The sequence below is a fragment of the Oncorhynchus gorbuscha genome, unplaced genomic scaffold (assembly GCF_021184085.1).
Source record: "Oncorhynchus gorbuscha isolate QuinsamMale2020 ecotype Even-year unplaced genomic scaffold, OgorEven_v1.0 Un_scaffold_1578, whole genome shotgun sequence".
NCBI classification, from domain to species: domain Eukaryota; kingdom Metazoa; phylum Chordata; class Actinopteri; order Salmoniformes; family Salmonidae; genus Oncorhynchus; species Oncorhynchus gorbuscha.
In genome coordinates this window covers 84441-109255 of record NW_025746313.1, presented here as the reverse complement: position 1 = coordinate 109255, position 24815 = coordinate 84441, and the positions used below count along the sequence as shown (strand labels likewise).

Sequence of the window (24815 nt, the reverse complement as noted above, 5' to 3'; positions counted from 1 at the left end):
GACTTATTAACTGATAGTCATTCAGGCATTCAGAATACTGTTTTTTTAAGGAGAGTGTGTTTCCACTCCTTTTCATATTTGTGTGATTTAATGAGAGAGACAGGAGTAAATGGAAGGGGAACACAGTATTCAGTAAAGCGGTAGACCTGTGATTGTATCCCAGCTAGTTAGTGGGCCATACAGTAAGGGCTGTAAGGTGACAGCAGGTGATTTAATGAGAGAGACAGGAGTAAATGGAAGGGGAACACAGTATTCAGTAAAGCGGTAGACCTGTGATTGTATCCCAGCTAGTTAGTGGGCCATACAGTAAAGGCTGTAAGGTGACAGCAGGTGATTTAATGAGAGAGACAGGAGTAAATGGAAGGGGAACACAGTATTCTGTAAAGCGGTAGACCTGTGATTGGATCCCAGCTAGTTAGTGGGCCATACAGTAAGTGCTGTAAGGTGACAGCAGGACCGACCAACCCCAGCCTGTCCAGCAAATATAAAAAATACACTCGTTTTCCTTTAGAGAGACGAGCCCTGCTGATGTGGGTTCTTAAAATGCAAACATCACAAAACTGTTGTGAAAAACATGAGATGCCACAATGACCACAGAAACGGAACTGTTAATCTTATGACTCATTTATTATAAAAAAATAGACTGTCATTACAGGAACAACATGATCAGTACAGGAACTGAAGAATGCTAAATATTACAATAAAGTAGCAGTAAAAGTTGCCTGGCGTCTGAAAAATAGGCATAGGCCCAATGCCATCAAATATGTTAAAAAATATATACAATAGAGAATCAATTCAACATTTAAAAGTTGTTAAAAAATATATTGTCAATCTATAAAGAAAAATAGAATGTACAGCTAAAGACAATGAAATTCCATGCACAGTAATCAGTGCTATTTTCAAGTTAAATTGTGGTTGTAATTACAAGACTCAAATTCTACCTGCTATGTCAGGGTCAAGGACTATAACAAACCTCTGTATGAACAACCATTTACAATGTGTGATGTCAGTCACATACAATGCTGTGTACTTAAGTAGCTACAGTATATAGGTATCTTACCTTGAGGTTGAATGACTGACATAAGAGTACATCCTTGATGCAAGCCCTTGCTACTTAACACAACCTGAGAATATATCTTTCAAAGTCCTTCGTTGACATCATTACAGTATGTTTACATAATTGTCTCCTAGTCAGCTGACATGAGCTTCCATTTGGACCCAAATTAAAGATGGCTGCCGTGCATTATCAGTAACAAGCTGTCCGAAGGTCGTGCCCAAAGTAAAGATGGCTGCTGTGCAACACCCGTAGCAACCTGTCTTAGGTTGGTGCCAAAAGTAAAGATGGCTGCCGTGCAACATCACTAATAACCCATCTGAGGGGGGTGTGCACGTCTGATGGTGGTGCGCATGTCTTCATAGACATCGCTACTCTTGCCCTGTGTTGGTCTAATCGTTGCACGCCATGCCTTTAACTGGGAAGACAAGAGATCTTGGTCAGAAAAGGTACTATTAGTACGCTATGTTATTAACATTTAACTGACACTCTTATCCAGAGCGACTTACAGGAGCAATTAGGGTTAAGCGCCTTGCTCAAGAGCACAGCAACACATTTTTCACCAAGTCTGCTCGGGGATTCTAACCAGCACCTTTTCTGTTACTGGCTCAATGCTCTTAACCTCTAGGCTTCCTGTCGCCGTGTCTTTAGAAGGGGGGGGGAAGTGGTCTTGTGTTTCAGTAAATACCTTTTGTATGGAATTGAAATTAATTGAACTAACATTATCATCAACACATTGCAAATGTCAAAAATGTACATGTATACTGTACACACAAACACACACACACACACACACACACACACACACACACACACACACACACACACACACACACACACACACGCACACACACGGAATATGAGACGGAATATGCAGGGGCAGAATTTGCGCAAGGCCCCAGAAGCAGTTCATAACTCATGAAATACGATCAATGTAGATGAAATCAAACAATACCACTGAACATGTCTAGTATAAGGAGCTATATCCTGTCAAATATGTTGTGACAGTACTGATAACATAACTTCCCCAACAGATTCCATCAGGTCTACATATATGAGTCAATGCAAAAGGCTGAAGTTAAAAACTGTGCATTTCCCTACCAAAGACAGGTCAGTGGAGACAGTGCTGAGGTGGCAATCTTGCCACCCGACACACACACTCAAACACCTACACACAGATTCACAAGTTTAAACACCTACACACAGATTCACAAGCTTAAACACCTACACACAGATTCACAAGCTTAAACACCTACACACACACACACACACATACACACAAATACTACAGTATACTATGATATAAATACTGTGGTATTCACTATAGTGTTTTTGTGGACTAAAGTAGTATTTACTGTAGTATTTACCATTAACTATAGTATGAATACTGTAGTAAAATAAAACTGTATTTTATACTATAGTATTTACTGTTTTTGCGGACTGTAATATACTGTAGTATTTACAGTAGTGTTTTTGAGTACTAAAGTAGTATTTACTGTATTATACTCTAGTATTTACAGTTAACTATAGTAAAAATAATGATGTAAATTAATGATGTATTGTATGATGAAAAATTAACTGTATTATATACGTATTTAATTAAGTGTTTTTGCAGTGTGTAGTATTTACTGTAGTATACTGTAGTATTTACTGCAGTGTGCTTGCGGATTGTATACTGTAGTACTTACTGTCGTGTTTTTGCAGACTGTAATATACTATAGTATTTACTGTTGTGCCATTGCGGACATTACTGTAGTATTTACTATAGTATTTTAGTTTTATTATCTTTCAAATACTACTACTGGAGAAATACTAAAAGAGAACATTTTCCATAACCTGTAGGTAGGTAGGTAGGACAGGGGTCTGAGAAGATATAGAAAAAACCAGAAGCTCTGAACTAACCTAGTACAAATGTGGATATGGGGAGGGGAATGGTTAGGGGTTGTGCAAATTAAATACTGTAGTATTTACTATCGTTAAAGTCTAGTGTTTTTGTAGACTGTAGTGTTTTTGGGGACAATACTGTAGAATTTACTCAGGTTTTTTTTCAGATAATACTGCAGTATACTACAACATTAAGTACTACACATGATTGAGGGATACTACAGTGTATAGTATTGTACTATATACTACAGTTTACTACAGAATTCTATAATCACTACTGTAGTATTCTATAGTAAACTGCAGTATTTTTTATGTGGGCACACACACACTTTACTGTAATACTTACCCTGGGGATGACCCAGATGAAGAGGATGAGCAGACTCAGGAGAAGCACAGAGCCAGCAGTGACAGCTGAGACCAGGACTAGATACCAGGACATTCCTAGCCCTGAGGACGCGTCATTCTGGTCACACTCCTCATCTGTGGCACAGCAACACACCAGGGTAGCACACGTTTTAATTCAGTTCAGTCCAATACAACTCAACAAGCTGACCAGTCTGAACTTGTTTAGAAGTTACAGCCTGGTAGCTCAAATTAGGATTAGTTCCTATGAGACTGCGCTGCTCAGAGATCACATTAAGACAATGGTCCTGAATCGTTCCCTAACCCTCCTCTTGACCCCATTACCATTCAATATTTGCAGATCTGTAGGATCGTGATAGGTATAACCAGTGGAGCAGCTTCCAACTGTAGGATCAGATCTGTAGGATCGTGATAGGTATAACCAGTGGAGCAGTGGAGCAGCCAGTGGAGCAGCTTCCAACGTACAGATCTGTAGGATCGTGATAGGTATAACCAGTGGAGATGCTTCCAACGTACAGATCTGTATCCAGGACATACATGCCAGGCTGTGAAAGGACAGAAAAATTGCCGTCCGGCAGACGGTACCGGTCCATAAAGGCTCAGACCAACAGGCTCCTAAAGAGCTTCTGTCCCCTGACCATAAGACTGTTAAATGGTTCATAACTACTGCTCCCCTTTTGTATTAGATGTATTACTACCACTACACTGCTGTTCATGGATTACTGATTACCATTCATATCCATTTATCCAGCTCCTTATCTTATTTCTCATCTTGTTTTCTATTTAATTGCTTATTAGTTATACTATTTTGATATTGAATGCTGCATTGTAGGGTAAGGCTGGCAAGTGAAGCATGTCACTGTGCTTGAGCATAAGACCACAAAGAACTTGAACATTGAAGGGTGCAGTAAGTGCCAAATGGATGGTTAGGGAACGAATCAGGACTGGCTGAGACACTCACCATTCACCACCAGCAAAACAGCTCCTTCCCCCTCAGTCGTCTCAATCTTGCTTTTCTTATAAACACTGTACACACACCAGTAGGCCCCAGAGTCTTCTATGGTCAGGTTTGTGATGGTGATGTCCATTTTGTTGAGTCTTCCGTTAGTCGTCAATCTGAGTTTGAACCTCTCGTGGAGGGTTAATTTTTCTGTTGCCTGGTGAAAGTAGAGGACTAGAATCTCTTTTGTTAGGCGCATGTACACACTCAGGTTTTCTTGGTCTGGCAGAGAGGTTCTGCAGTGGATGGTCATAGTGTCTCCCTCCTGCTTTCGGACCAGCAGTCCCTTGCTCCCTTTCATGAGCAGATGGGAGAATGGAAGAAAAACACACACAACATATGTGTCAGATCTTTTGTTTTAAGGATAAGCCAATACCAACCAATTAAGGAGATCTTTACGACCCAAAACTAGTTTCACACAAGTCTGGGTCTATTTTTGGAAATGGATTATGAATACAAGGAACCATCTACTACTCTCATTTGAATATTATGCTTGAAAAGTAAATGACTTGAAAACAGCATCTGTATATCTATGATATTGCAACTCTAGATAACAGTGGACTCTAGATTACAGTGGACTCTAGATTACAGTGGACTCTAGATTACAGTGGACTCTAGATTACAGTGGACTCTAGATTACAGTGGACTCTAGATTACAGTGGACTCTAGATTAGGGCTCCTGAAAAAGGCAATGTCTTGGGACTGTTGTGCCAGATATGCAGTTATCAGGAGCAAGCTATTGAAAATCATGTCATTGAAATGAGACTGGAAAATTGTATTGTACTTATTCAAAGTGCGCTTATCAGGAGTCGACTGAACATAATATATTTTAAATGTAAAATTGACTAGATGAAATGTTAAATAAAAAACCACCCCTTTCCATGAACTCAAAAGATGTCCACCTCCCAATAGAAAACTCAAATAAACACCACTCACCTTTCTCAGCCAGGTTGCTGCAAAGGAGACAGAGGAAGACTGCACAACACAGACAGAGTGCAGACATCCTGCCAATACAAGATCTTCACATCACAACTAAACTGAGCCTTCAAATAACAGGAAATATACAGAATGTCTATACCACAGTGGTGTCTGCTCTAGAACCTCTCCACCAATAGGAACACTAAGTAGGCCTACGTGTGTGTGATACAGTCATAGGTTAGGGATAAATGAGGTTAAACAACAAAACACAATTATTTTCAGAGCATTAATTTGTGTGTTTGTCATTCAAAGACAGTCACTTCAAGTACAACTGGAATGGAACGCTACAACAACCACTTCAAATGGACACAAGCCATCAACTTTTCAAAGTTAGTTCACACTGTTGTGACCTGTTATTAGGGAGACTATAGGCAGGTAAATATACTATAGGCAGGTAAATATACTATAGGCAGGTAAATATACTATAGGCAGGTAAATATACTATAGGCAGGTAAATATACTATAGGCAGGTAAATATACTATAGGCAGGTAAATATACTATAGGCAGGTAAATATACTATGGGCAGGTAAATATACTATAGGCAGGTAAATATACTATAGGCAGGTAAATATACTATAGGCAGGTAAATATACTATAGGCAGGTAAATATACTATGGGCAGGTAAATATACTATGGGCAGGTAAATATACTATAGGCAGGTAAATATACTATGGGCAGGTAAATATACTATGGGCAGGTAAATATACTATAGGCAGGTAAATATACTATAGGGTAAATATACTATAGGTAAATATACTATAGGCAGGTAAATATACAAAATATACTAAGGCAGATTTCTAACTCTACCGATGCTTTCTATGTGCAACCTGGGTTCAGGTGATGTGCGTAACACTGGACTCCCTACTCCCAGAATGGTTCACTAAATAACATATCTTCTACTCTCAGACATGATAGAGGTGAATGGTTCACTACATAACATATCTTCTACTCTCAGACATGATAGGGCAGGTGAATGGTTCACTAAATAACATATCTTCTACTCTCAGACATGACTATAGAGGTGAATGGTTCACTACATAACATATCCTCTAAAAATAGTCACAAACCAGTAAAGTTCTACTTTAATAAAAGTCTAAAAGTATTTGGTTTAAAATATACTTAAATGTATGAAAAATAAAAGTAGAAATCATTTAAAATTCCTTATATTAAGCAAACCAGATGGCACCATTTTAAAAGTCTAAAAGTTTTTTTAAATTTACTTAAATGAAAAATAAAAGTAGAAATCATTTACACTTCAGACATAAGCAAAGCCAGATGGCACATTTTCAACACTTTTAGACATCAGCAAAGCCAGGGGTACACTCCAACACTCAGACATCAGCAAAGCCAGGGGTACACTCCAACACTCAGACATCAGCAAAGCCAGGGGTACACTCCAACACTCAGACATCAGCAAAGCCAGGGGTACACTCCAACACTCAGACATCAGCAAAGCTAGGGGTACACTCCAACACTCAGACATAAGCAAAGCCAGGGGTACAATCCAACACTCAGACATAATTTACAAATGAAGCAGTTGTGTTTAGTGAGTCCGCCAGATCAGAGGCAGTAGGGATGACCAGGGATGTTCGGTTGATAAGTGTGTGAATTTGACAATTTTCCTGTCCTGCTAAGCATTCAAAATGTAGTACTTTTGGGTGTCAAGGAAATTGTATGGAGTAAAAAGTACAATATTTTATTAAAGAATGTAGTGAAATAAAAGTAGTCAAAAATATAAATAGTAAAGTAAAGTACAGATACCCCCAAAAAGTTGCACTTTAAAGTATTTTTACCTAAGTACTTTACACCACTGACTACATAACATATCCTCTAGTCCCATACATGAAAGGGGTGAATGGTTCTCTACATAACATATACTCTAGTCCCATCCGAAATTCCTTTTTGATACTGTCGCAAAGCTAACTAAAAAGCAGCATTCCCCAAGAGAGGATGACTTTCACTTTAGCAGTGATAAATTCATGAACTTCTTTGAGGAAAAGATTATGATTATTAGAAAGCAAATTACGGACTCCTCTTTAAACCTGCGTATTCCTCCAAACCTCAGTTGTCCTGAGTCTGCACAACTCTGCCAGGACCTAGGATCAAGAGAGACGCTCAAGTGTTTTAGTACTATATCTCTTGACACAATGATGAAAATAATCATGGTCTCTAAACCTTCAAGCTGCATACTGGACCCTATTCCAACTAAACTACTGAAAGAGCTGCTTCCTGTGCTTGGCCCTCCTATGTTGAACATAATAAACAGCTCTCTATCCACTGGATGTGTACCAAACTCACTAAAAGTGGCAGTAATAAAGCCTCTCTTGAAAAAGCCAAACCTTGACCAAGAAAATATAAAAAACTATCGGCCTATATCGAATCTTCCATTCCTCTCCAAAATTTTAGAGAAGGCTGTTGCGCAGCAACTCACTGCCTTCCTGAAGACAAACAATGTATAGGAAATGGTTTTAGACCCCATCATAGCACTGAGACGGCACTTGTGAAGGTGGTAAATGACATTTTAATGGCATCGGACCGAGGCTCTGCATCTGTCCTTGTGCTCCTAGACCTTAGTGCTGCTTTTGATACCATCGATCACCACATTCTTTTGGAGAGATTGGAAACCCAAATTGGTCTACACAGACATGTTCTGGCCTGGTTTAGATCTTATCTGTCGGAAAGATATCAGTTTGTCTCTGTGAATGGTTTGTCCTCTGACAAATCAACTGTAAATTTCGGTGTTCCTCAAGGTTCCGTTTTAGGACCACTATTGTTTTCACTATACATTTTACCTCTTGGGGATGTTATTCGAAAACATAATGTTAACTTTCACTGCTATGCGGATGACACACAGCTGTACATTTCAATGAAAGATGGTGAAGCCCCAAAATTGCCCTCGCTAGAAGCATGTGTTTCAGACATAAGGAAGTGGATGGCTGCAAACTTTCTACTATTAAACTCGGACAAAACAGAGATGCTTGTTCTAGGTCCCAAGAAACAAAGAGATCTTCTGTTGAATCTGACAATTAATCTAAATGGTTGTACAGTCGTCTCAAATAAAACTGTGAAGGACCTCGGCGTTACTCTGGACCCTGATCTCTCTTTTGAAGAACATATCAAGACCATTTCGAGGACAGCTTTTTTTCCATCTACGTAATATTGCAAAAATCAGAAACTTTCTGTCCAAAAATGATGCAGAAAAATTAATCAATGCATTTGTCACTTCTAGGTTAGACTACTGCAATGCTCTACTTTCCGTCTACCCGGATAAAGCACTAAATAAACTTCAGTTAATGCTAAATACGGCTGCTAGAATCCTGACTAGAACCAAAAAATTTGATCATATTACTCCAGTGCTAGCCTCTCTACACTGGCTTCCTGTCAAAGCAAGGGCTGATTTCAAGGTTTTACTGCTAACCTACAAAGCATTACATGGGCTTGCTCCTACCTATCTCTCTGATTTGGTCCTGCCATACATACCTACGCGTACGCTACGGTCACAAGACGCAGGCCTCCTAATTGTCCCTAGAATTTCTAAGCAAACAGCTGGAGGCAGGGCTTTCTCCTATAGAGCTCCATTTTTATGGAACGGTCTGCCTACCCATGTCAGAGACGCAAACTTGGTCTCAACCTTTAAGTCTTTACTGAAGACTCATCTCTTCAGTGGGTCATATGATTGAGTGTAGTCTGGCCCAGGAGTGGGAAGGTGAACGGAAAGGCTCTGGAGCAACAAACCGCCCTTGCTGTCTCTGCCTGGCCGGTTCCCCTCTTTCCACTGGGATTCTCTGCCTCTAACCCTATTACAGGGGCTGAGTCACTGGCTTACTGGGGCTCTCTCATGCCGTCCCTGCAGGGGGTGCGTCACCTGAGTGGGTTGATTCACTGTTGTGGTCATCCTGTCTGGGTTGGCGCCCCCCCCTTGGGTTGTGCCGTGGCGGAGATCTTTGTGGGCTATACTCAGCCTTGTCTCAGGATGGTAAATTGGTGGTTGAAGATATCCCTCTAGTGGTGTGGGGGCTGTGCTTTGGCAAAGTGGGTGGGGTTATATCCTTCCTGTTTGGCCCTGTCCGGGGGTGTCCTCGGATGGGGCCACAGTGTCTCCTGACCCCTCAGCCTCCAGTATTTATGCTGCAGTAGTTTGTGTCGGGGGGCTCGGGTCAGTTTGTTATATCTGGAGTACTTCTCCTGTCCTATTCGGTGTCCTGTGTGAATCTAAGTGTGCGTTCTCTAATTCTCTCCTTATTTCTTTCTCTCTCGGAGGACCTGAGCCCTAGGACCATGCCCCAGGACTACCTGACATGATGACTCCTTGCTGTCCCCAGTCCACCTGGCCATGCTGCTGCTCCAGTTTTAACTGACCTGAGCCCTAGGACCATGCCCCAGGACTACCTGACATGATGACTCCTTGCTGTCCCCAGTCCACCTGGCCATGCTGCTGCTCCAGTTTCAACTGTTCTGCCTTACTATTATTTGACCATGCTGGTCATTTATGAACATTTGAACATCTTGGCCATGTTCTGTTATAATCTCCACCCGGCACAGCCAGAAGAGGACTGACCACCCCACATATGCTCTCTCTAATTCTCTCTTTCTTTCTCTCTCTCGGAGGACCTGAGCCCAAGGACCGTGCCCCAGGACGACCTGACATGATGACTCCTTGATGTCCCCAGTCCACCTGACTGTGCTGCTGCTCCAGTTTCAACTGTTCTGCCTTATTATTATTCGACCATGCTGGACATTTATGAACATTTGAACATCTTGGCCATGTTCTGTTATAATCTCCACCCGGCACAGCCAGAAGAGGACTGGCCACCCCACATAGCCTGGTTCCTCTCTAGGTTTCTTCCTAGGTTTTGGCCTTTCTATGGAGTTTTTCCTAGCCACCGTGCTCCTACACCTGCATTGCTTGCTGTTTGGGGTTTTAGGCTGGGTTTCTGTACAGCACGTTGAGATATCAGCTGATGTACGAAGGGCTATATAAATAAATTTGATTTGATTTGATTTGATACATGAAAGGGGTGAATGGTTCTCTACATAACATATCCTCTAGTCCCATACATGAAAGGGGTGAATGGTTCTCTACCAGTGGTGTAAAGTGCTTAAGTAAACATACTTTAAAGTACTACTTAAGTAGTTATTTTTAGTTATTTGTACTTTACTATTTATATTTTTGATTACTTTTACTTCACTACATTCCTAAAGAAAATAATGTACTTTTTACTCCATACATTTTCCCTGACACCCAGAAGTACTTAAATCGTACCGTCTGGTTTGCTTAATATAAGGAATGTGAAATTACTTATATTTTAGCAATTACATTTACCTTTGATAAATAAGTATACTTAAAATAAAATACTTTTAGACTTTTACTCAAATAGTATTTTACTGATTGGCTTTTACCTTGACTTGAGTCGTTTTCTATTAGGGTTTCTTTACTTTTACTCAAGTATGACAGTTGGGTATTTGTTCCACCACTGTTCACTACATAACATATCCTCTACTCCCAGACATAGAGGTGAATGGTTCACCACATAACATAACCTCACCACAACATATTTAACAGCAAATTATATAACATGACATCTCCCTTAGAAAGCTACACTGTGGAGGAAGTGTGTATACACACCTGATTCAATAAATATGGTCTAAATTTAAGACCATGGTAAATTGCTTATTGAATCAGGTTAGAGTGGGTCTGGTCGATTTCTTGTTGAATCAGGTTGGAGTGGGTCTGGTCAATTTCTTATTGAATCAGGTTAGAGTGTGTCTGGTCAGTTGCTTGTTGAATCAGGTTAGAGTGTGTCTGGTCAATGGCTTATTAAATCAGGTTAGAGTGGGTCTGGTTCAATTGCTTATTGAATCAGGTTAGAGTGGGTCTGGTCAATTGCTTATTGAATCAGGTTAGAATGGGTCTGGAACTAAAGCCAGTGCACACAGCACCTACTGTTGGTAAACCTCAAGTCAGGGTGTGAGAACAATGCTCTCTAGTGGGGGGGAGAGGTGTCTGCATAAAGCCAACAATTTGGGTACTTTTTGATGGCCAGGCCTCAGAGAGCTGGAAACATTTCTGGGCCAAACACTGGAGCTAAACCTGATACAGAAAATATCCTATTAGAAAACAGTTCATCACTGATCTCAAGTGAGGTACCCATACATAAAAGTTGTATATTGAGATACTGTATATGGTGGTACATTAAAAATGCTTTTCTATATTTTTTGTAATGCATGTTCATATATTAATAAAATATTGATTTACATATTGTACATCTGTACAGTATGTAACATATAGAAACTATAAATGATGATAGAACATTTTATTTTATTTTTTTATTTCACCTTTATTTAACCAGGTAGGCAAGTTGAGAACAAGTTCTCATTTACAATTGCGACCTGGCCAAGATAAAGCAAAGCAGTTCTGACAGATACAAATCAGAGTTACACATGGAGTAAAACAAACATGCTTCAATAATACAGTATAAACAAGTCTATATACAATGTGAGCAAATGAGGTGAGAAGGGAGGTAAAGGCAAAAAAGGCCATGGTGGCAAAGTAAATACAATATAGCAAGTAAAACACTGGAATGGTAGTTTTGCAATGGAAGAATGTGCAAAGTGACATAAAAATAATGGGTGCAAAGGAGCAAAATAAATAAATAAATAAAATACAGTTGGGAAAGAGGTAGTTGTTTGGGCTAAATTATAGGTGGGCTATGTGCAGGTGCAGTAATCTGTAAGATGCTCTGACAGTTGGTGCTTAAAGCTAGTGAGGGAGATAAGTGTTTCCAGTTTCAGAGATTTTTGCAGTTCGTTCCAGTCGATTGCTTATTGAGTTAGGGTCTGGTCAATTTCTTGTTGAATCAGGTTAGAGTGGGTCTGGCAGCAGAGAACTGGAAGGAGAGGGGCCAAAGAAAGAATTGGTTTTGGGGGTGACCAGAGAGATATACCTGCTGGAGCGAGTGCTGGTGGGAGATGCTATGGTGACCAGCGAGCTGAGATAAGGGGGGACTTTACCTTGCAGGGTCTTGTAGATGACATGGAGCCAGTGGGTTTGGTCAGTTGCTTGGGCCAGAATCGAGAGCGTAGAGGTGCAATGGTGGGTGGTATATGGGGCTTTGGTGACAAAACGGTTGCACTGTGATAGACTGCATCTAATTTGTTGAGTAGGGTATTGGAGGCTATTTTGTAAATGACATTGCCAAAGTCGAGGATTGGTAGGATGGTCAGTTTTGACAAGGGTATGTTTGGCAGCATGAGTGAAGGATGCTTTGTTGCGAAATAGGAAGCCAATTCTAGATTTAACTTTGGATTGAGATGTTTGATATGGATCTGGAAGGAGAGTTTACAGTCTAACCAGACACCTAAGTATTTGTAGTTGTCCACGTATTCTAAGTCAGAGCCGTCCAGAGTAGTGATGTTGGACAGGCGGGTAGGTGCAGGTAGCGATCGGTTGAAGAGCATGGATTTAGTTTTACTTGTATTTAAGAGCAATTGGAGGCCACGGAAGGAGAGTTGTATGGCATTGAAGCTTGCCTGGAGGGTTGTTAACACAGTGTCCAAAGAAGGGCCGGAAGTATACAGAATGGTGTCATTTCGTGAGGTGGATCAAACTCACCAGCAGCAAAGCGACCTCATTGATGTATACAGAGAAAAGAGTCGGTCCAAGAATTGAACCCTGTGGCACCCCATAGAGACTGCCAGAGGTCCGGACAGAGACCCTCCGATTTGACACACTGAACTCTATCAGAGAAGTTTGGTGAACCAGGCGAGGCAATCATTTGAGAAACCAAGGCTGTCGAGTCTGCCGATGAGGATGTGGTGGTTGACAGAATCGAAAGCCTTGGCCAGATCAATGAATACGGCATACAGTATATTAAATTAATGTGAACATCAAGACATGAAGTAGAGAGGGATACTTTTTTCAATAGTTTTTCTATGCTGAAGTCTGAAATATTCATGTGTGGATATGGTCCCTCTGGGCAAATGGCCTGTGAGACAAAATGAAAAATAGTGCTGCTACTTCAACCACTTGCTATGCAACTGTAAAAAGCTCAGTTTATGAAATCAATTAACTTTGGAAGGATTCATACCAAAGTAGGGTAGAGTTCCAGGGGCAAGTTTCTGTCATCTGTGCCACGAGGGTGGAGTGTTGGGCAGGGAACTGTCAACGGAGCTGGCTTGGTGGTGTTGAGGTGGTCCCATCAGAGTAGAGCATCCTGGGATATTTTTCCCATTGACCTGCTGTTAGACTAGAGGAAAGATGTTAGCAGGCAGGAGATCACCAGAGAAAGCGATAATTGGCTGGCACAGTATTTCAATTTAACCATTTTCACCTGCTTTCCTGAAGTAAGGATTCCCCCTTTGGGAAGACCAGAGTTCCCCAGATACATTCCCATCAGGGGAGGTGATACAGGCTTGTTCTGTAAACCACATCAACAAATTCTCCAAATGATTAGTACCATTCTCACAGTTAAAATATAATGATCAGCCGCTATTTTTAACTGACATGATATAAAGTGAATACCTCAGCCTTGGGGTCAGTTTTGTGTTTACAAAGAATATTTAAACAGGAGAACGGAGTTGTCTTTCTCATCAGATAAATTAATCTACTTTCCTCTCCTGAAGATCCATCATCCACTGTTCTGAAGCTCTACAGCAGGTGTCTCAGGCTCAGCCCCCGGCCGGCTGCCAGTCTGGCTCTGAGGGTTGGCCTCGGTGATGTTCATTATGGAACAATGCACCACATCTACTCCGGATATCTGTGACAAGTGGGAGAAGTCAGTCCACTCCACTCATGTCACCATACAGAACAACCACTAATGACATTTTTGATGTATTTTTATTGAACCTTTATTTAACTAGGCAAGTCAGTTAAGAACAAATTCTTATTTACGATGACGGCCTACGCCAGCCAAACCCGGACGACACTGGGCCAATTGTGCACCGCCCTATGGGACTCCCAATCACGGCCGGTTGTGATACAGCCTGGATTCGAACCAGGGTGTCTGTAGTGACGGCTCTAGCACTGAGATGCAGTGCCTTAGACCGCTTCACCACTCGGGAGTAGCAATTTCATTACTCATAAAATAAAGTTTAAATGACCCCTTTCTCTTGCAGTAGAAATCTCCACGTGGTATTCACTCCACCATTCCACATTGGTCCCACCATGGGGGTGATTGGAGATGGTGTTGGAGCATTGCACTGGCCGCAGGGACGCTGACTGTTGGGAGGGTTGTAGGGATGCCCACCCTCTGCGCAGGGATGATATCCTGGTATTGAGCTGCCCCTGCATGTACTTCATCTCCTGCTGAAAGTTGTTCAGCAGGACCTGAATCTCACCCTAGAGGACATCAGGAGATTTAGCAGACTGACACAAAGAGAGAGGCTTCACACCATGCCCATTGTACCATCTTTAGGATTCTTTCTCACACAACTCCATTTTCATGAGGACAAACCTGTTCCTGCTCTTGTGAGATGCTTAATGAGTGACGGGATGTGTCCCTGCTCCTGTGAGCTCTGACGGTTCCTTCTCCTGTGTTCCTGCTCCTGTGAGCTCTGATGGGATGTGTTCCTGCTCCTGCGAGCTCAGAAGGGATGTTTTCCTGCTCCTGTGAGATCTGACGGGATGTTTTCCTGCTCCTGTGAGCTCTGACGGTACGTGTTCCTTCTCCTGTGAGCTCTGACGGTACGTGTTCCTTCTCCTGTGAGCTCTGACGTGTTCCTTCTCCTGTGAGCTCTGTGTTTCCTTCTCCTGTGAGCTCTGATGGAACGTGTTCCTTCTCCTGTGAGCTCTGATGGAACGTGTTCCTGCTCCTGTGAGCTCTGATGGGACGTGTCCCTGCTCCTGTGAGCTCCTACGGGACGGGTCCCTGCTCCTATGAGCTCTGATGGGATGGGTCCCTACGAGCTCTGACAGGATGGGTCCCTACGAGCTCTGACAGGATGGGTCCCTGCGAGCTCTGACAGGATGGGTCCCTGCGAGCTCTGACAGGATGGGTCCCTGCGAGCTCTGACAGGATGGGTCCCTGCGAGCTCTGACAGGATGGGTCCCTGCGAGCTCTGACAGGATGGGTCCCTTCCTGCTTCTGTGAGCTCTGACAGGATGGGTCCCTCCTGTGTGCTCTGAGCTCCCTGACAGGATGGGTCCTCCTGTGAGCTCTGACAGGATGGGTCCCTGACGATGCTCTGACAGGATGGGTCCCTGACAGGAGCTCTGATGGGATGTGTCCCTGCGAGCTCTGATGGGATGTGTCCCTGCTCCTGTGATCTATGATAGAGGAAAGTGAGCCAGATTAGAGCTCTATGATTCAGCAATGAAACATTCAGCACCCCATGACTATTGAAATGTACTAAAGTCAAACCTTGCTCCATTGCTAATTATTTACAGGGGTCCCCATCATTTTCCATTGCCCATATTGTGATTACCAAATGTTCCAGCTTTTACAGGAAAGTTACCAGAATTTTGCAATCAAAGAGTCTAAGAGTAGCCATTCTGTCCATATAATCTTATTCATATCAGCACTTCTCCTCTGGAACTCTTTGCTTTATGCGATGCAATATGATACAGTATCACAAAATTCCATGCCAGCAGATTGGATAATTGTTAAGATATTTTATCAAGGTTTAAGATAAATGATTAAATAATTCTACCCAGAAACTTAACCATTAGGATTAGAGGTTATGTAGCATGAACAAGGAGTAATTAAAAATAACAGCTCCAACTGGGTTGGAGGGGGGAAGAGAGGAATGCATGTGTGTGCCTAACAAAAACAAAGAGGGTCCTTAACCTATGTTTGAACCGACTCAGCTATAACTTTGTGGATATAGAATCAGAGAGCGAGAGCCCCTCCAGGTTTTCCGTATCTGGGGTGGACTGGAACTGTCAGCTAAATGGTAATAAACTGTGGTGAGACTTCAGGAGATAATCCAGATTTAGTGAGTAATGTATGTGCGTTAAGGGGTTGAATGGACTTTTGAAGCTGCTTTTTCTTTGTCGGAGAAGAGGAGAGACATCTAAAATGCTATTGGACAAAATGTGAGGTACATAAACCAATGTACATGGTATTATGACCAGAGCTCTCGGGAATAAACGCTATTGGCTAATTTTGGTTGACTGGTCTCTGTCTATTTTATGCAAATAAGGATCTTACAAATTCTCAGAAACTGACAGAGTTTTTTAAATTGAATTGGTTAATTAACACATAAGAACTAAATTCATCTAACAATAATTAATATAGCATGACTGGTAATGTAAGTCATTCTAGAGTTCCAAAGTGGCCTACAATCTCAGCATGAATGCCCACTGTCATTGGTGCACACGAAAGTCTAATAGCGCGAGGCCACCATGTGTCCAGGTCAGAATGTAAAAGTTATAATTTCATTCATCTCAAGTTAAATCAAAGTCCCTTGTTTTAGATAGAAACCAGAAATGCAATAGTTCTGATAACACGTATATAACATCTAACACACTAGAGGTTTCATGATGCTGGTATCTAAACCAAAGTAGATCATTTTAAGATTGTTCTACACATCTGTTGAATAAGCTTCAATATGAGGTCGTAAACCTAGCATGAAAGTGCATCCTTGTAGCTGTGTGGGCTGATTTAGTCAACATGTTTGCCTTGAGTAAGTTGAGCCAATGGTTGAACCAATGGCAAGTTGAGCAAATGTTTCTTCCCAGACGTAATGCAAGGCATAATCACTGGGATACGAGGTAACAAGGAGCTCCAGCCTTAGAATTGGGGATGACGTACTGTCCTATGAGTGACAGAAAACTGAGCCAATCAGGCGCAGCGCTCTGTATTTTCCACTGGCTGCCCCACCACCACAGAAAGCACTGAGCTAGGCTGAAATACCTGCATTTTGGAGCTGCCTTACTCAAGAAAGCAAAAAAGAGATCATGTTTTTATGCGGATTTATTAACTCAATTATTTTTTTACATTGTTTGCAAACTGATATGTGTCACGTATTAATGCCAAAAGAACATACAAAACAGGCAAGACCGCCGCCTCCCCCTAAAAAGTGTGGTCCCTGCCCCACCTGCCCTGAATGACGGGTCTCCACTGGTTGACATCATGTTTAAATGACTACCCTTTCTTCTGTCCATATCTGTAAGATCCCTCAGTCAAGTAGGGAGTTTCAAGCAGAGATTCAACTACAAAGACCACGGAGGTTTTCTAAAGCCTCATAAAGGGAAGTGATTGGTAGATGGCTAACAATAACAAATCAGACATGTAATATCTCGTTAAGCATGGTCAAGTTAATAAATGCTGTGGATGATGCATTAAACCACCCAAACCAGTGGAGGCTGCTGAGGGGAGGATGACTCATAGTAATGTCTGGAATGGAGTAAATGGAATGGTATCAAACACATCAAAGACGTGGTTTCCATATGGTTGATACCTCTCCATTGACTAAATTTCAGCCATTATTATGAGCCATCCTCCCCTCAGCAGTCTTTACTGGCCCAGACACACCAAAGATACAGTCGTCCTTCTGAACTGGAGGATAGGGAGGGAACTGCTTAGGGATGTCACCATCAACAGTGACAAGCCACGGGAGTCTGACAACTTGGATGGAAAATTACTGAAAATAATAGCGGACCATATTGCCACTCCTATTTGCCATATCTTCAATCTAAGCTTACTAGAAAGTGTTCACCCTCAGGCCTGGAGGGAAGCAAAAGTCATTCCACTACTTAAGAATAGTAAAGCCCCTTTTACCGCTCAAACAGCTGACCAATCAGCCTGTTACCAACAATAAGAATATTTCGAAGATAAATACACAATGCAGAGACAGAGGACGAGAAGTCAATAGAGTAACAACGATCAATGGAAATAGTGGTTTTTCTGTAATAGGGAATTATCTATGGAAATAGTTGGTTTTCAGTTCAACATCTGTTAGGAATGTCCGTCCTGAACTTACGGTGTGGCACGTTCCCATTGGTCCAACCTGAAATAGGATACAGTTTTATTGCAAGGAATTCTAATTGGTCAACCACAGGATAGGGCTGGGTTATAAACTACACCCTGTCCCTTTGTTCTGTGGAGAACCACAGGAGAGAATCACTGGGAGAGCATCACTGAGGACAGGGGAGAATCACTGGGAGAGCATCACTGAGGACAGGGGAGAATCACTGGGAGAGCATCACTGAGGACAGGGGAGAATCACTGGGAGAGCATCACTGTGGACAGGGGAGAATCACTGGGAGAGCATCACTGTGGACAGGGGAGAATCACTGGGAGAGCATCACTGAGGACAGGGGAGAATCACTGGGAGAGCATCACTGAGGACAGGGGAGAATCACTGGGAGAGCATCACTGAGGACAGGAGAGAATCACTGGGAGAGCATCACTGAGGACAGGGGAGAATCACTGGGAGAGCATCACTGAGGACAGGGGAGAATCACTGGGAGAGCATCACTGAGGACAGGGGAGAATCACTGGGAGAGCATCACTGAGGACAGGGGAGAATCACTGGGAGAGCATCACTGAGGACAGGGGAGAATCACTGGGAGAGCATCACTGAGGACAGGGGAGAATCACTGGGAGAGCATCACTGAGGACAGGGGAGAATCACTGGGAGAGCATCACTGAGGACAGGGGAGAATCACTGGGAGAGCATCACTGAGGACAGGGGAGAATCACTGGGAGAGCATCACTGAGGACAGGGGAGAATGACCATCTACCTCCCCGTATGATTTGTTCTCTTCCAATAAACCTATTTTCCTCCCACTGATTTGCTTTGGGGTCTGTGTTAATAAAGAATAACATCAACTGCTAACACATCCCTTAATAAACTTTTAGAAAAAAAATGTATTTGACCAGATACAATGCTGTTTTACAGTAAACAAATTGACAAAAGACTTTCAGCATGCTTATAGGGAAGAGCATTCAACATGCACGGCACTTACACAAATGACTGACGATTGGCTGACTGAAATTGATGATAAAAAGATTGTGGGAGCTGTTTTGCTAGACTTCAGTACGGCTTTTGACATTATCGATCATAGTCAATTGCTGGCTTGCCATATTGTGGATAAAGAGTTACCTGTCTAACAGTACACAGAGAGTGTTATTTAATGGAAGCCTCTCCAACATAATCCAGGTAAGATAAGGCAATCCATTTTTTTCAAAGCCAGTGTTTATGTAAGCGGATGACTCACCACAAACACATCAGCTACTACAGCGAGTGAAATTACTGCAACACTTAACAAAGAGCTGCAGTTAGTTTCAGAACGGTTGGCAAGGAATAAGTTAGTCCTAAATATTTCAAAAACTAAAAGCATTGTATTTGGGACAAATCATTCACTAAACCCTAAACCTAAATTAAATGTGGAAATTGAACAAGTTGAGGTGACTAAACTGCTTGCAGTAACCTTGGATTGTGAACTGGTCAAAATATGTTGATACAAGAGTAGATAAAATGGGGAGAAGTCTGTCCATAATAAATTGCACTCTGCCTTTTTAACAACACTATCAACAAGGCAGGTCCTACAGGCACTAGTTTTGTCGCACCTGGACTAGTGTTCATTCGTGTGGTCAGGTGCCACAAAGAGGGACATTGGAATATTACAATAGGCTCAGAACAGAGTAGCACGACTAGCCCTTAAATGTACATGGGGAGCTCACATTAATCATTTTGTCATGACGTTGCCCTGTTGGGGGAGGTTTATGACCCCCCATAAATACCTTTCCCCCTTTTTCTCTCCACTCGACAGAATGGACTCTTAGAAAGCCCTTTTTTTAACATAGAGAGAGTAATGTAAAATCAAAAGGTTGGGGAGAAAAAAACTCTTTTTGTAATCCAACCAGCTGAAAGTGTCCATTGGTACTTAAAGAATATGATGTCAGATCAGTTGTTGTCTAGGATATTATATCTGATGATAGGACGACATAAATTGTATCTTGCAAAGTCTACACATTCTAGTTATCAGATTCACATGGAATTCTTGTGCAATTTACATTTTTAAATGTGAAACTATTTGAGAAAATTTGAAATGTAATTTTAGTTTCTAAATGAAATAATTGTTTTCTTAAAAGTAAACTATGATCTCTCAGTGGCCACGCCCAAGTGAACAGACATTGGTTGAGAAATATGAAACACCCTTCAATCCCCCGCTACAAAAGCCTGTTGACGAAAGTCAACCTTGGGTTCCCGATGACATGAGGACTTATGTCCATACGTTTAAAAGGGCTAATATCAACTACAACCTATTAAAATTAACTTTAGTTCCCGACGACGTAGGACTGGTGTCCATACGTTCAAAAGGGCTCATTTCAATGTGAAGGTGACGATCACCACGCTGGAAAGATGAATTGACTACACCAGCCAGAAAATAGCACAAGCTGAGTATGGCAACTTGGTATGAACTTTGAACTCTTATTCACTAAAGAAGTGATACATCCTAGACGTCGAATTATCAGCAGCAACTGTAAACGAGCGTAGCCTAGGAAAGGACGGACAAACTCTTCAGAACGACAGGGTACTACAACATATCCATTCTACCACACGACGACAGACTACAACGTATCCGCCCAGAAATATTATTCAAAGGACAAGGGAGATCTCTGCTGGTCAACCCAGCCTTCCATCTTCGACCAATCTATCGAAGCGCAGCTCAGAGTAAAAATGTTTCTTGCATTTTCCTTTTCCGAATGGGTGGTTATTTAGAATGCATAAGATTCCGTATTTACGATAGCATAGCTTCATAAGGTCCGATAGAGAACCAATCCTTTTGTTCCTCAGTCTTCCCGCTCTTTCATTCAAACCCAACCCCCTTTCTTTGTGTAACCAGCAGTCATATCAGTTTCGTCCTCTAGGGACGTTTTCTTTAATGAAATAATTAGTAATCAATGTATGATTCATCCTGTGCATATGTAATTCTGTGTGATTTATTTAGGTATTTAGTAAATAAATAATTAAACCAACTGTTGTATTGCTGATTCAACTTGTTAGCCAGGGTTCGTGACGATAACCAAGAATTTTACGACGTTCAGATGAGACTGAATTTTTTATTTTATTTTATTTCACCTTTATTTAACCAAGGTAGGCTAGTTGAGAACAAGTTCTCATTTGCAACTGCGACCTGGCCAAGATAAAGCATAGCAGTGTGAACAGACAACACAGAGTTACACATGGAGTAAACAATTAACAAGTCAATAACACGGTAGGAAAAAAAAAAAGGGAGTCTATATACAATGTGTGCAAAAGGCATGAGGAGGTAGGCGAATAATTACAATTTTGCAGATTAACACTGGAGTGATAAATGATCAGATGGTCATGTACAGGTAGAGATATTGGTGTGCAAAAGAGCAGAAAAGTAAATAAATAAAAACAGTATGGGGATGAGGTAGGTAAAAATGGGTGGGCTATTTACCGATAGACTATGTACAGCTGCAGCGGTCGGTTTGCTGCTCAGATAGCAGATGTTTGAAGTTGGTGAGGGAGATCAAAGTTTCCAACTTCAGCGATTTTTGCAATTTGTTCCAGTCACAGGCAGCAGAGAACTGGAACGAAAGGCGGCCAAATGAGATGTTGGCTTTAGGGATGATCAGTGAGATACACCTGCTGGAGCGCGTGCTACGGATGGGTGTTGCCATCGTGACCAGTGAACTGAGATAAGGCGGAGCTTTACCTAGCATGGACTTGTAGATGACCTGGAGCCAGTGGGTCTGGTGACGAATATGTAGCGAGGGCCAGCCGACTAGAGCATACAAGTCGCAGTGGTGGGTGGTATAAGGTGCTTTAGTGACAAAACGGATGGCACTGTGATAAACTGCATCCAGTTTTCTGAGTAGTGTTGGAAGCAATTTTGTAGATGACATCGCCGAAGTCGAGGATCGGTAGGATAGTCAGTTTTACTAGGGTAAGTTTGGCGGCGTGAGTGAAGGAGGCTTTGTTGCGGAATAGAAAGCAGACTCTTGATTTGATTTTCGATTGGAGATGTTTGATATGAGTCTGGAAGGAGAGTTTACAGTCTAGCCAGACACCTAGGTACTTATAGATGTCCACATATTCAAGGTTGGAACCATCCAGGGTGGTGATGCTGGTCAGGCATGCGGGTGCAGGCAGCGAACAGTTGAAAAGCATGCCCATGCATAGCCCACAAGACATGCCACCAAGGGTCTTTTTACAATCCAGAACAGACTATGGGAGCCGCACAGTACTTCATGGAGCCATGACTACATGGAACTATTCCACATCCGGTAACTGATGCAAGCAGTAGAAATCAGATAAAATACACCTGATGGAACAGTGGAGTGTGAAGACACACATACTGTACACATGATAAGACACGCACTCTGCACACACGTACACATACATTTTGTATTGTAGATATGTGATAGAGTAGTGGCCTGAGGGAACACACTTAATGTGTTGTGAATAGTGTTATGAAGTGTAATGTCATGTAATATTTTAAAATGATATAACTGCCTTAATGTTCCTGGACCCCAGGAAGAGCAGCTGCAAAAAAAAACACTTACTGCAAAAACACTTATTTTCAAGCATGTAGGAGGCTGATTCATGGGTATGCTTGACGTCAGCAAATACTGGATAAAAAGAAACGGGATGGAGCTCGGCACATGTACAATCCTGGAGGAAAACCTGTCTGCTTTACACCAGACACTGGTCAAGGAATTCACCTTTCAGCAGGACAATAACCTAAAACACAAGGCCAAATCTACACTGGAGTAGTTTACCTAGAAGACAGTGAACGTTCCTGACTGGCCAAGTTACAGTTTTGTACTTAGATCTGCTTGAAAATCTATGGCAAGACTTGAAAATTGCAGTTTAGCCAAGATCCGAAAAACCTGAAGAATTATGAAAATAATAATGGACAAATATTGCACAATACAGGTGTGCAAAGCTCTTACTTACCCAGGAAGACCCACCGCCGGTGTTTCTAAAGCTCTTACTTACCCAGGAAGACCCACCGCTGGTGTTTCTAAAGCTCTTACTTACCCAGGAAGACCCACAGCTGGTGTTTCTAAAGCTCTTACTTACCCAGGAAGACCCACAGCTGGTGTTTCTAAAGCTCTTACTTACCCAGGAAGACCCACAGCTGGTGTTTCTAAAGCTCTTACTTACCCAGGAAGACCCACAGCTGGTGTTTGTAAAGCTCTTACTTACCCAGGAAGACCCACAGCTGGTGTTTCTAAAGCTCTTACTTACCCAGGAAGACCCACAGCTGGTGTTTCTACTATGTATCGACTCAGGGGGTTGAATACTTAAAGGTATTGTCATGACCTGGCAAGATCATAAAGATACAATTGTCCAGACAGAGGTTTGAGTTGACGAATTCACGGTTTATTAACCCAACTCCACACAGGCTACTGTTCGGCCATAGCCCACGCCAAATAAATGAAGGATATCCATACAAACAACTGTGACCAATTCAATTCAAGGGCTTTATTGGCATGGGAAACATGTGTTAACATTGCCAAAGCAAGTGAGGTAGATCATATATAAAGTGAATATATAAAGTGAAATAAACAATAAAAATTAACAGTAAACATCACACATACAGAAGTTTCAAAACAATAAAGACATTACAAAAGTCATATTATATATATACAGTGTTTTAACAATGTACAAATGGTAAAGGACACAATAGCAGATTGACTGGCATGTGGGACCCTGCGAACACTGCGTACTGGTAAGTACAACACAACCAACAGCATAATACATAACACAGCTGTTTGGGTCGCTACACTTTTTTTGTGTTATTTTTTCTTCCACTTTGGCAGAGTATTTTATGTAGATTGTTTACAAAAAAATGACAATTAAATACATTTGAATCCCACTTTGTAACAATAAAAAACATGCATTTGTCAACTAAAGCAACTCTCAAATTAACTAAAACACAATATTGGCTTCTGAATAAATTATTCAAATTGTGATGCACAAAGTAAATGTGTTCTGTCGAGATCAAATTCACACACTGCTACTGTATCACACTAGTGTCTTCACTGTCAAATCAATGTCCACTAAATATGTGCATTTGTTTCATATCAGGTTTTAGTTACAATATATAAAACAATTATGAAAGAATAGGCTGGTGTGATTAACAACTACAGACAATGCTGCTAACAATTAGCTTGGTAGCAAGACAATGCGTGCACTCCATTTCTCCTGCAGAGGGGGAACAGAATAGTGTTGAGCCAGATTGCTCCCTCCTCCAGGCAAAGCATTCACATTCAGTTAGCGATGTGACGTGAGAGACAGAGCAGACATGGCAACGACAGAGAAGAGAGCCCATGGCACCCCTGATAATACATCCGTCGCTACGGAAACGGTCCTGTCCTGGTGCTGGGGTTGTGCTCTGCTGGGACTGCTGTATCCTGAGGCTCTGGTTCCATAGGGGACAATAGGAACACTTATTTTTTCAATTTAACTAGGCAAGTCAGTTAAGAACAAATTCGTATTTACAATGACTGCCTACCCCGGACGACGCTGGGCCAATTGTGCGCCGCCCTATGGGACTACCAATCACAGCGGGATGTGATGCAGCCTGCCAACCACGGGAATGCCCGGAA

At 41.9% G+C, this 24815-nt stretch overlaps 1 protein-coding gene across 1 annotated transcript; it reads right to left on the bottom strand.

The window, feature by feature from the left end:
- Nucleotides 1-606: 606 nt before the first annotated feature.
- LOC124023301 lies at nucleotides 607-5351 on the bottom strand. The gene is made up of 4 exons (XM_046337812.1): nucleotides 5238-5351; nucleotides 4263-4595; nucleotides 3285-3418; nucleotides 607-1472 (listed from the first exon to the last, which is right to left on the bottom strand). Exons 1-4 carry the CDS (start codon nucleotides 5302-5304, stop codon nucleotides 1362-1364), a joined length of 645 nt encoding a protein of 214 aa, XP_046193768.1. The 5' UTR covers nucleotides 5305-5351; the 3' UTR covers nucleotides 607-1361.
- Between the last annotated feature and the right edge of the window lie 19464 nt (nucleotides 5352-24815).